General features: G+C 43.8%; 2 protein-coding genes across 16 annotated transcripts in view; both read right to left on the bottom strand.

Moving 5' to 3' along the window:
- The window catches only part of cacna1aa (calcium channel, voltage-dependent, P/Q type, alpha 1A subunit, a), a 70,047-nt gene extending 67,069 nt beyond the window's left edge, over window positions 1-2,978 (bottom strand). For 10 of the 15 annotated variants that reach the window (XM_058653482.1, XM_058653490.1, XM_058653493.1 and 7 more), the window contains exon 1: window positions 1,202-2,973. In XM_058653482.1, coding sequence (XP_058509465.1) covers window positions 1,202-1,526 — 325 coding nt within the window. In that variant the 5' untranslated portion in view covers window positions 1,527-2,973. Of the gene's footprint in view, window positions 1-1,201 lie in introns of all 15 variants that reach the window. The other 5 variants (XM_058653488.1, XM_058653484.1, XM_058653483.1 and 2 more) reach the window with 2 other exon arrangements.
- A 4,245-nt stretch (window positions 2,979-7,223) lies between these two features.
- Window positions 7,224-9,973, bottom strand: alkbh7 (alkB homolog 7). Its single transcript, XM_058653676.1, has 4 exons — window positions 8,880-9,973; window positions 8,030-8,203; window positions 7,724-7,848; window positions 7,224-7,586 (listed from the first exon to the last, which is right to left on the bottom strand). The coding sequence occupies exons 1-4, from the start codon at window positions 9,144-9,146 to the stop codon at window positions 7,466-7,468; spliced, it is 687 nt and encodes a 228-aa protein (XP_058509659.1). The 5' UTR covers window positions 9,147-9,973; the 3' UTR covers window positions 7,224-7,465.
- Window positions 9,974-13,153: the final 3,180 nt, after the last annotated feature.

Below are 13,153 nucleotides of genomic sequence, written 5' to 3'. Positions count from 1 at the left end.
TTACTCCAATTTCCACTCCCGTCATTAGCACACGGAAACTTACCTTCACAGTTTCAGACAAACACACACACAAATTCTGAGAATGAAGAAATCCGCCAGTTATTTACACTATCGACACACACACACTAATATCCATCTTAGAAGGGAATAGAAATTAAATAACCTATTATTGTGTAAAAAAAGAACCCTCCATTAAAACTGGCACCACACAACTCAGTAACAGTTTCTTGCCTTTGGACTTAAGGCTGTAGAAAACCCTTAGAAACAATAAACAGCATGTGACCAGTGCAATATTAACAGAAATATATTTGTTGTTATTACTCAATTCATCCTACCATATCTTCTGTAGTGGCAGAATTTTGTTTGTAGCCATGGTCCATTGATGTATGTGACTGTCTCTAAAAAAAAAAAAATAAAAATAAATAAAAATAAAATCAAAAATGCACTGACCAGTGGAGCAGCACTCGTTTATCTTGTTATATTTTATACAATGACAGTAAAGATTTTGTTATATCCTCACACTATTTCTCAACAACATTGTGTTGTTAAGGTAGTTCTGACCTTACCTGAACTGCAGGTCTAAGGACAGATGATGTCCTTATGTGAACTGATGAAAATGGAATTTGTGAAATTATAGATTTAATGTGTTTTGATATGATCTGAACTAGAAAGACGCCTGCATCAGGCTTACATGGAAGCACACAAACACACACGCCATTGTACCTGTGCATGCAGCCTGCTAATGCCTCAACAACCAGCAAGAGGCCTTTAACCTAGTGTAGCCTACTTGCTGACATCAGCAGCACAAACACACACACACACACCACTACCACCACAATCAAGGGGAATGTATATCAGGCAAGTGCCAAACGACTGTGACATTAAATTACTAACAAACAGTGATCCACAGCCTCATAAAGAGAGAACCCCCCTCCCCTCCCTCCCTCCCTCCCCCCATGTCCCCTTCCTCTTAATTAACCATAAATTAGCTGACATGAAAAGCATTCCCTGCCACCCTATGACTCATAGGCTTGTGTTGATGCATTTTACACCTTAGTCATTTTGCATCAATGTAAACCCTGCGATGTATGGAATTACAAAACCATTTAGTCAGACATCTGTCTGCACTTTAATCCTACCTGATCCTCGGGCCACAGCACAGCTTCTACTCACAGTACAATGTCAGGAAAAAAAGGATATGGCCATTCGGTGATCTTTTTGGCGTATTTTCTCACGAAGTTATCCTCGCTGAAGATGAACAGCGAGCGGTTGACTGTGAAGCAGTTCTGCCGCACGGGGATGGGGTTGTAGAGGGCCATAGTCCGGGCTCTCTGCGCCATCGACTGCTTATACATTCTCTGGCCCCCGGGCCCACCGGGTGGACCGTGGCCATGTCCGTGGCCATGTCCGTGTCCGTGTACGTGTCCGTGAGCGCCTCCTTGCCTACTACCACCGCGGCCACCTGGGCCCCCTCCACCGGGGCCTCCGCCATACCTGGACGGTACCTCGTCTCCGAACCGCGCCATTCTCTGGACACCGAAAGCCAATCTTCACGAAGCAGCGGAGAAGAAGACCAATGCTCAGCTGTGCAGCCACACAACATTACATCCCATCCGGATCAGAACGTCTCATATGCACAACGGGTTGTCTTGTGAGATTGTGCTGAACACAGTTCCGCAGCTGTCGGTGTCAGCAGACGAGGACGCCCATGTACCGTCTCCTTCTCTGTGCGTCTCAGCCAACGGCCAATTGTGGGTGTGAGGAAATTAAATGTGTGGTTGGCTTGGCTATCAGGGTGCACTACGGTGATGTGTGTGGTGTCTCTCAGTCCTGGTCCGTTCGTGTGTCCGTACACAAGATTCGCCCCCAACATGAAATCACGGGGAGACCGTAGTGAGTTAACATGAGCGTTCCATGTTCTCCGGGGTTCATGCCTGTATCAGAGCGCACCACAGCCTCCTCCACCTCCGTCAACGATTTATTCCTTTACTGTCATGACGGCGTGTATAACGACAACGTAAATATCACACAGGCCTCAATAAATCAGATTGTGAGAAACGAATCTGAATAGAATTAACAGCCTATACATTCAGCCATAAGCGCTGACGTTCAAGTTGTCGTTTTGGGGGAAAAAAAGTCGCGTTACCAAAGACTTAAGGGGGGTTGGGGGGGGGCGACTACTGATATTTATTTAATTATTTATTTTTTGAAATATCCGCAATGTTTGCTACAGTACGTGGGAATAATGTGGCTCCTCGGCGTTGCCGTTCTACCAGCGCGCTCTGACAAGCCCTGAGAGCAGGAACATTGTTGCGTTCATTCACTCGACATGAACGAGTCAAATTTCTAAACGCATAATGTCGAGTCGACAAGAAGAGAGGGGGACAAAAATACCGTTTCCCTTTGCAATGTCGGTGTCATTGTTGTCTCGCGCCGTGGATGAAATAATTGCCTCAGACGATTTCGGCCGCGTCCTCCTTCGCTGCGACCGCAATCTTCTGTCCGTCACCTGGCTGCGCCGCCATCCAGGAGATGAGGAAGGGACACACGGACGGTGTCGTCAAAGACAAGGGTATAACGGCCGCTTCTCCGCCGTCTTACACCATCTCATGATCTTGGTTTGGCTGTTCGAGGTGCAGCTGTGCCGAGAAAGTCCCTCACCATCCCCGCCCCGAAAGGTCTACCTACGTCCGCAATAACGCGTCCTTCTCTCTCTCTCTCTCTCACATTCACACACATACACACTCTCTCCTCACTCTCTCTCTCTCTCTCTCTCTCTCTCTCTCTATCTCTCTCACTCTCACTCTCTTTGGAGAACGGTAGCGCGCTCTTCACGGCCTCCTCTCTCTCTTCCTCCGGCAGCCTCAGGGGGAGGAGGGGAGGGACAAACAGACGGACGGACGAAAGGATGGATTGATCCGTGAATGGATGGAGACAAGACAAATAAAGAAAGAAAGAAAATAAATCGCAGTGCGCGCGAAACCGTCGCGTGCTTGGCGGGTTCTGCGGCTGCAGCACATCACATGACGCACGCGGCTCGTGCAACTTCCAGACCGTACAGTTCACGGATGGAGGCACCGTCTATCGCCTGTTTATTTAAAGGCGCTTCGGGTTATCGCCCTGCCCCAGTTGGACGGGACCTTATGGACCCGTCCCACTGCAAATCACTTTCACGTAAATGCGTAAAATCAGCCTGCTGGCGCAGAGGATGATGGAGTGACATGTACAGCGGTGCCAGTGTGTGGTTTGTTATTCCCTTCCATTTCAGGAAGACTTCGTGTGTTCAGCCAGGTGTGTGTGTGTGTGTGTGTGTGTTTGGGGGGGGGGGGTGTTGGCATCATGCAGCTAGTGCAAAGACAAAACTGCAGCCCAGGCTGACAATGACTGCGCTCACACAGGGGTCAGAGTGAACGCGCGCGACTCTGTCTGTATTTGTTAGGGAAGGTGGAGGGGGAGGCTATTCTTAGCAACAGTCATTTGGAAATTAATGGACGAAGAGAACTCACTCTTCCATCCATCCTTCCTTCCTTCCTTCCCTCCCTCCCCGAAAACGAGTCGGTTTTTTTCCTCCTCTCCTATCCCCTTTCCTCTCCTCCTTGTTCCACCAGAACAGTGGCGCCTGTTCAAGGTGCGATCATGTGCTATCACAGGCAAAACACATATTTTTAATGGCATAACTGAACACAGGCTACTGCAGGTAAGGCCTGTGGACACTGCTTACAGAGGGACAAATATCACTATTTTAACCTCAGCATTCTGAACAATTTGCCTCTAAATATGTGGTTTTATTTCCATCTTTTCCTTTTAAAAATGAAGAAACAGCTATACTACAGTAGATTTGTTCAACCCCCGAAGAAGAATCGAACACATCACAGGACATTGTCTTAATCTATTATGTGACTTAATTGACTGGGTCCAGAAATAGCAGTCTCTGTGAATGGGAAATGATCATTCACATACACAGCGTACAGATTTAAGGGTGACCAGGAGAGTTGATTCACCTCTCCAAGAGACCGAGACAGGGGAGTAACCCTGCATGAACGCAAACGCCAATCGATAACAGCACAACCTTAAATGTCTATCTGATATGTCAGAACGGGATCGTTTTGCTTTGTGTCCACTTAAGCGTTGAGAATGAGACCGAGCCCACCACAAGGGCATGCAAAAAACACACATTTGAATTCCCCAGCTTTTCCAAAGGCACAGAACTAGATGACAGTGAATTAATCATAAGAGGGGCAAATAAATCATGTTTCTTCTTTGTGGTTACACCCGAAATCAAGCTGCATGGCAGCATGGGAAACCGTAGTGTCAGTGTTTCAGGACCATGGATAGCGACCAAGAATAAACTGTGTTATAATGTCAGGAGCATGGGCAACTCTTCAACATGAGATATAATCTTCTAATATAGCACTCATCATGTGCAGCTTTTTTTCCCGTCCAAATAGGAACCACAAGTACTGCAGCTGGTACTTGACTAAATCACATTGTGTAAAAGGAACGACTAAGCCTATGAGCTGCAAATACTGAGGGAAGGAGCGCTCAGGGGAGTTTTAAGGGGCTTTAGTCCAGACTCTTAAGTCTCACTGTTCAGCCATTTGCAGTGTTGTACAACTGGTGTGACAAAATGCCAAGACGGTGGAGATTGTTGCAAACTGACCAAAGAGATCCCCATATATTAGGCCCTTGTATGTGTGTTCACAACTGTATGTTTTTACACTTGGGTGTGATGATGCCCTTACCCTGACGAGCTGGAGCCTTTGAGGAGCAGCAGCAGCAGCCTGATATTCCACACAGCCAGCACAAGAAGCCATGCATAAAACATCGCACACATTCTGCAGATGGAAATACACGATAAACATGGTATACATACATCACGATAAGGCATCTTTGTCCTATACGGCGGTGTTTTTTTGTGTAAACTCTCCTACATTTGTCATTGACTAAAATAATATCCCTCTGCATCATCTGAGGGAAGCAAAACACGTGATGCAAATATAACAAATTGCCCAAACTTAAAGTTGATAATGTATGGTTTGATTTTATGGAATTAATAACCATAATATCGTACATTTGAATGCAGCAAAGTGTGACGTTACTCTCTTGTGTGCCTTTCCCCTTCACAATCCTAATCATGATACAGAGAAATACTGAAATTCCACGATGCCCATGCATTTTGCTTGCATTGTGGAGGTTATTGGTACATTTTGGAGCCAAGTAAAGTTGTAGGCTCTGTCCGGATGCTTAAAACTGTGAGAAAGCAGTAGTGATGACACCCTTCTATAATCACGTCATGATTATGCCCAGCTGCAGGAAGATAATTCAACTTTTAGAACTCAATTGAAAAAGGGACAGCAAACAAATGAATCATCCCAACTTCGGGTTAGGGTCACAATTGATATGAAAAGACTTTCAAATCCCCATATTCTGTAAAATGAAATACAGTATGTTTTTACATGCAGTGGAACCACATTTCATTTAAACCTGGTTAAAAAACATGAAAAACTGTATCAGGATTGTTTGTCTGATGGTTAGCTGTGAGGCAGGAGCTCTGAGGCGAGGACCTAAAAAGGAGTTTCGTGACTCAATGATTCATAAGACTGAATAATTCAATGGCTGGATGCATGTAGAGCACTCCACCCCTGCTGAACTCCATCCTCCACCAACCCAATGCAGACTTATATGTGAGCCTCTGCAAGATCAGTCGATAAATATGCACAGTAAAGTGCCTGACTGTGGTCCATAATCAAACAGAAGCTGCTGACGTATTAAACAATTGGTTAGAACTGTGTTATTTTACCACTGCAGAAATATACACCCTTATAGGGAGGGAGGTGATGATGATTCCTTTGCCGAGCATTAAAAAAAAAAAGAAGAAAAAAAAAAAAAAAGAACTGGGTCAAATGCTGGATTTCAAAGAAAAGAAAATTGTTTTAAAGGCAGTTTGAAGGATGATTTCCTGGCAATTCAATTTGAACATTATCAAAAACATGCAAGAGGGGGCATAGCAGGCAGAATAAATAAATAAAGACGTGGGTTTGATATAACACATGATTAATTAAATAGAATTCATATATGAATAGGACATCACACTATATCAACCGAAACAAGCTTCAAAGGGGATGCCTGTAAAATATGTACAACAGTGACCTGCGGTGTTTAAAACGGTTACTGCAAGCCAAATTCAAAACCTGTGGTTGCCAAAGTTTTCAGAACACGGTAACCAAGAGCTGCACTGATAACTGGAGTTGCACTGTGTTCATAACTTTCCCAAATATGTTTGATTGATTTTAAGTACTTTAACAGTAAACAAATTTGGCATATGATCAGATCTGGGTTTGTTGCATAAACAAAGAACTAAGCTAAGGATTGACCTTATACATTCAAAAACAAACACACCCTCACATGGCCATTTTCTGAACTTAAGTTGTCATTGAAGCAGAACCTGCGATTTTTAGTGAGCTCATGATGTTGATTGCATGCTTTTGGACTGTGGGAGGAAGTCGGAAAACCTACGCACACACAGGGGCGAAGGTGCAAACTCCATGCAGAAATGCCCTTGTTCCAACCTGGGCTCGAACCCGGCTCTTTTTGCTGCAAAGGCAAGAGTGCCAACCACCACACCAACCATGTGGCCCAGATATTCCTGTGTGTTTGACGAACAGAACATCGCTAACCTCGGTTCCGTTTATGGAGGCCATTACCATGTCAGCAGCTATGAGTGCAGTCAGTTGATGAAACGGATCAAAACTAAGACAAACATGAGGAGACAGAAAACTCATCAGAGAAACACTATGAAAGGCCTTGAAAAGAAAATGCAGGAAAATGTGAGTGGAGAAAAAAAAAAAAAAAACACCTTCAAACACAAATGCAAATTAACTATGTATGAAAGTGTGTTTGGTGTTTATATTCCAGTTGTCCACATTATTATTTACTTAATTTTAGATTTATTTCTCTGTATCTCTCTCTGATCTTAATTGACTGCGCCGGGGTCATCCTCTCGGAGAAAGTGTTGCAGCCTGTTGACACACATGTTTGCAGTTCCAAGTAAGCGGCGATAACCTTGGGGGTTACGATATCCAATTCTAAGATCATTGGCATTTGGAATGGAATGATGTGACTTTAAGTTGGTCTTATATATTAGCCAGATGTGCATGAGTTTATCTCGTACAATTTCTGTATGTAATGCACAAGCATAGTAATAAAGAGATGGAATAGGAGAATAAATTAGAACTTTTAATTTAATAAAACCAGTCATACACATGACTATTAGAATTTACTGAAATCAATACACAAAGTCGTCTTCGGCCTCCTCAGTCTCATTTTTTATGAGCTCACAGTGCTCAGGACAGCCCACGACAAACCACTTCCCAACATGTCTTTCAGTGATTTCTTCAACAATGAAGATCCCTGACACAGTCCTTTACATTCAAGTTATATTATCCTTATTGCGATAGTGGGGGCCTTAGCCTGGAAGATTTCGACAGATCACCGAGATGCGACGCTGCCGAGGCACTCTCTGTCCATTGAAAACAGAGTCCTCGTCTTTCAGGATTTCATGAGTGAAGTTATATCTGGCCTGGTCCCTGTGAGAGAAAACACGAAGATTAAAACTGTAGTGCGTAACTTTTAAATATAAACACATGTCCGCTACATTCAAACCATTGTCAAATTAGTTCACACAATGCAACAAGATATTCTATTTCTTCACTGCAGTGGATACCTCATTATATATAGGGAGCGTCGAGGCAGCATCAGGTCCAGCCATTCATTGTTAGCATCCTCCTTCACCAAACGCATGATACAATCTGACAGAAGACTCAACCCAGCAATAGTGTTACCACAAAACTAAAAATAAAAATTAGAAGACGAACAGACAACATGACAGAGCTAAGACCACAGCATTAACCTGACCCATTTTCCCCCAAAGAATACCATCCATTTTTATCATTTGTAATTGACATGATTTTCTTGAGAAACATCTTTTATCATAAGACGTTTAGCAGAGAGGGAAAGAAAAATTAACTACCTTAACACTGTCGATGTGAGGCTTGATGTAGCCCTTCTCGTCCAGATCTAGAACATGGACAGGTCCGAGGAGTGGACTTCCCTCCGGAAACGCTACAGATCGGACACGATTCAAGACCTCCTCGCACGTTGTTGTCCACCTTACGCGCTCAGTCTCTCTGTAACCATGAATGGCCTAAATGTTGAGAAGTAATTGAAAAGCAAACAAAGTTGGCATCACTGCTACTTTAAATGCATTTGTCATCTAAATCTGTAACTGTATTTCAAGACAAAATTATTTGGTCATTCGGTCATGATGTTACATGTCCTTCTTCCCGTTTCATACAGACATAAGCGCTTGGAATAGAAATTACTGTCTGGTATACAGTATTCAAGTGACTCAGTGAGTGAGAATGTGAGTGAATGCGTTTGATTTGAGTGAGTGAGTGACAGCATTTGTGGGTGTGTATATGAGTAAGTGAGTGTGATGGTGTGAGTGACTAGTGTCTAATTAATTTAAAGTATCTTTCTTTCTAAATGAGTGGTGAAGCATAATCCAAAGAAAACATGTGAGGTGTGGGGTAGGTTTAATGGCACTACACTGCTGTACTCTGGCGAAGTTATGGACTAGAGACTTCTTTTCGGGTGTTACACTTTGTAGATGGTCCCTGCGCTCACGTCACCGATGACAGCACGTTTCTCCAGCTGGAAGAATAAGATTGTTGCTTGCGGTCTACCTCACTATTAAGATTCAAAATATGTGTCTCAACAACGTTACACTTAAAGGTTATTGAAAGCGTAAATTCGAATGTGTGAATAACTTTATTAAAGACTTGCCATAAAGGTGTACAGACAGATCCGCCATGACTTACATCGTCCCAGTGGTCGTACTCATAGCGTTTCTTCTTCAGGCCCGGCTCCAGCTCTCGTAGGAGAGCCGCCTCCTCCTCCTCTGAGATGAAGGCCGTCCTCACCTCCACCTGTGAGACGAGACTCTGCACCAACTCCCGGCTGGAGCCTGAGATTAAAGCCTGACCTCCGGAAGCTAACTGGCCGCTGCTAGCATGTGAGCTCAGACAAGGCTGAGAGCAGGTGTAAACGGGTTTATGGATTCGTTTTAACAGCGTCAACAGTCTCATCCTCGTGTCTGAAAGGTTGCTGATCCACCTCGCAGCACAGCCCCCTTTTCCTTAAGTTGCGGCGAGGTCTTGTTGGCGGATGTTGTTGTCACAAAAGTTCGACAGACGCCATGATGGAAGCGCAATGTATTGTGGGCCGCCTTCTTCTTCTTCGTGGCGATTGCAAACAACGATATGGCGCATTACCCCCACCATCTGGTGTGGTGTGTGCATGTTCTCCAGGTTCTCCGGTCTCCTCCCGCAGTTCAAAAAACAGGCAGATTTTTGGATATGGCAAATTTGACACAATTGACCATAGGTGTGAGTGTGCATGGTCGTTTGTCACCGTGTGAAGGACTGATGAGCTGGCCAGAGTCGCCCAAAGTCTGCTTACTTATTGTAAGTCGGTTTGGGTAAAAGCGTCTGCTAAATGACATGTAATGTAAAAGCTAGGATTGGCAGGAGGATAAAGCGGTAGAAGATGAATGACTGAAGTGCATTAAAGGCAGTCAATATTAGAATAATGTATATCCGCTTTAATTAGTGTAAACAAAGATTTAAGTTCGCCTCCACCGCCATGATTAGAGTGCAATTATTTGCGACTTCTTCTATGTGAACGACTCATCCTGATGCGGATACACGTGGGAGCCACAGGGTGGCGCTGTTAATCAATAAAATGCTGATGACTGAACCCTACAACAGGACTGTCGTGTCTGCTGCATGAAACCACATCGACACACAACGTTCTTTCTCTCTTGTTGTAAAATGGGACAACAGTATTGGTGGATGTGAATGAATTGTGTCTACCACTTACACACTAAATACCTACACCTGTAACTATAATATAGTTACATACCTCAATCCTTGAAAAGCACCTACATTTTTATTTTTTTTTATTAAAAAAAAAAAAAAAAACTTATTCTTCCTGTTAAAATTGAGGTGTTTGTCTCTCTCCACTGATGCCTAGTGCTTATTCATTGTGTGAATTGTTGGGTTTCTCTGCTCTCTATAATGTTGTCTATGTCCAGTGCCTTGAGATAACGCATGTTGTCATTCATGACATTGATGAATGTCTGCCAACACATGACTGCTGGCATTTGTGGTCCAGACTCCACTTGTACCAACAAAATTGAACATTCAGCTGTACCTGTGTGAATGGATTTTTCTCTTCATAGATATTGATGAATGTCTTACAAATATCTGTGGAGATGATGGGGTGTGTACCAACAACATAGGAAGCTTTTTCTGCACATGTAATCCTGGCTACCAAGTTGTAGCTAATGCAACACCCATTTGCCAAGGTCTGCGTTGTTGTCTTCAATCATTACGATCATATTTTTTTTTTTATTATTATTAAGCCCATTCCTTTGGGACATTTTTATTTATGATAATATTAACCAATAGATTGTATTTGTAAGTTGTTTGGAATGCAGGAACACAAGTATCACATTCAGATTCTTTCAAAATGATTCATTTCCAATTGTTATTTGATTCATGTCATTTTTGTCGAACTCCTATCAGTGTGCTTTTATCGTTGGGTAAGACAACATCTTATATTACCTGTTCCTACCTCAGATATTGACGAATGTCTCTGTGGCCCCAAATCTATTTTCACGAACAAACCTGGCGCTTATACCCGTTCCTGTGAATCAGGTTATGCATCAACAATACTAGAAGAGGAGCCCAGCAAGACCAACATCTGCATTGGTATTTGCACAAATGGTTTTCAGATACATTTATTTTAGGGTTTTTTGTTGTTGTTTTTTCCTATTTGCAGTTTACCTGATGGAAAACAGCAACGTGGAAAGGGTTCGTTGGGGCTCGTAACTAGAAAGACGCTGGTTCAAATCCTGTGCTACTGTCATACAGATGAGTTAAATGCAAATGCTGATTGGTGTTAAATTGCTAATAATGCTAATTAAAACAAGTATCCAGTAATATCATTTTTATTAGTTAGACTAGTTAGACTTTTTGCATTAATCCAGTCATGTCTCACATCACCTATGAGATCAAGCCAATCAACATGGCAGACTCAGGTCATCATTTGCATGACTGAAGAAATGGCACAAAAGGAAGTCAAAATCAGAAGCGACCTCCAAACAGCCCCACTGGAAAACCCAGACACCGTTCTCTACACAGATGGATGTTGCTCATTCGCAGTTGTGGAACAAACACCCACTGGATTCAGGACAATAGGACAATAAGTACTCAAGATGGCCGAGGGAAAAAGAGCAAATATCTACACCGACATGGCACAGTACATGTGGACGGCCCACAATGGGTCAGGAGAGGGTTCCTGATAACTGATCACACTCCAGTCAAACACCATGACATCCGACAGCAACTGATAAAAGCCGCACTACTGTCCAAAGAAACTGTGGTCATGAAATGTAAAGGACATCAGACGATCTCAACACTTGAGGCAAAAGGCAACGATGCAGCTGATGCTGCAGCCAAAAGGGCTGGTGGTTCCCAGAAACAAATGATTGCAGTAATAAACGATCCAACAACACAACTCACTGAAGAAGATGTCCGACACATTCAAGAAAAGGCAGGACCACGAGAACATGGAGGGCACACTGGAGGGCATACGACAGACGTCTAGTAGCCCCAGCTCACATAAACAGAAAACAGACACAGAGGAACATGGAATACGCATTGTAGCACCCATACATGACAGCCATGGTAGAAAACCACATTCATGAATGCGAGACCTGCACTGCACACAACCCAAAGACACCATATAAATGTCCAATGGGACACTACCCAGTACTTGATGCACCATTCAAAGACATTACCATTCATTTCACAGACACGGGCGCGGCCAACAGAAAGTGTGGTTGCAGGTACATACTGGTAATTGTAGACACAGTAGTACAGTGCTCTCTACACAGAAATTAATATAGTCCGTTATTGTATTTGTCAGACTGTCGATGAGTTCCTCCCACACAGTAGACGCAAAGCGGTCCATCAGAGCCTCATCAGTCTCCTCAGACCATACTTTTACTGTGTGGGTCACAGCTGGTTGCCTGTGCACCAGAGGTTTGTACACAGGAAGGAGATAAACCAGGTTGGGATCAGATCTTCTGAGGGGAGGGAGGTGCGATGAGCTGTATGCCTCTTTGGTGTTGGCATAGAAAAGGTCCAGTATTTTATTGTCTGAGGTGTGTCATGTGAAATACTGAGTGAGTGTGGACAGAGAGGAGGAAGGAGAGCCTGTGGATGCCGTGTCTGCAGCTTGCTCACCACTGAGTGCAGGACATCACAGGCCTCATTAGCGTTAGCAGAGGGGTAGCTGCGTACATTACGCAGCTGTCGCGATAACATGCAAATATTCTCGTGGCAGATAGTTAGGTCTCATGCTAAGTCCTTACAGCAGTGCTGCTCTTTAATAGTGAGCCCTCCTCCTTTTCTCTTACCACTCTCCGCCATCCTGTCTGCCCGTATCAGCTGGAATCCGTCCAGCACGGTGACCGTGTCCGGGATAGTCGCGGTGAGCCATATCACACATTGTGTACCCACTGACCGTCTGTCATGGAAAATAACAGTTGCTCTCATATATTGTTTGCACACATAATTACTGTCCCTGCTTTATCCTGGGAACAAAGGTCATCTTGCCCAGAGAGATAAGGACATGAGCTACAAACTTTCTCATGTGCCTCAGAGCCTTTATCAGACACCTGAGGACAATTTTTGCCAAAACACCCTCCCTCTCAATCCTTGAGCGAGGTAGCAAACAATTTGTCCGAAGCTGTTTCCAAAACCTAAAGTATAATTGAATAACATCTGACACATAACACCTTCACGTTGCATTTTTTTTTTTTTTTTGAAACAACAATGTGCCCTGTCCACCGATTCTCTGGGAAACGTTGTCCGGGCTGCACGACCTACGACCTGACTCCACGACTGAGACCCTTTTGACCTCCTCCTTTCAACCTGTAAGTACAATGTACAAAGACGGATCAACCTGACATGAGACGCCGTATAAGGCCTATCTGAACAACTATCCGCCACTTCCTTCCTTAATG

This window comes from Solea solea, chromosome 16, assembly GCF_958295425.1.
Source record: "Solea solea chromosome 16, fSolSol10.1, whole genome shotgun sequence".
In the NCBI taxonomy this organism is placed as follows: domain Eukaryota; kingdom Metazoa; phylum Chordata; class Actinopteri; order Pleuronectiformes; family Soleidae; genus Solea; species Solea solea.
The sequence above is the reverse complement of the archived record's forward strand: the minus strand, read 5'-3'. Positions and strand labels throughout refer to the sequence as shown.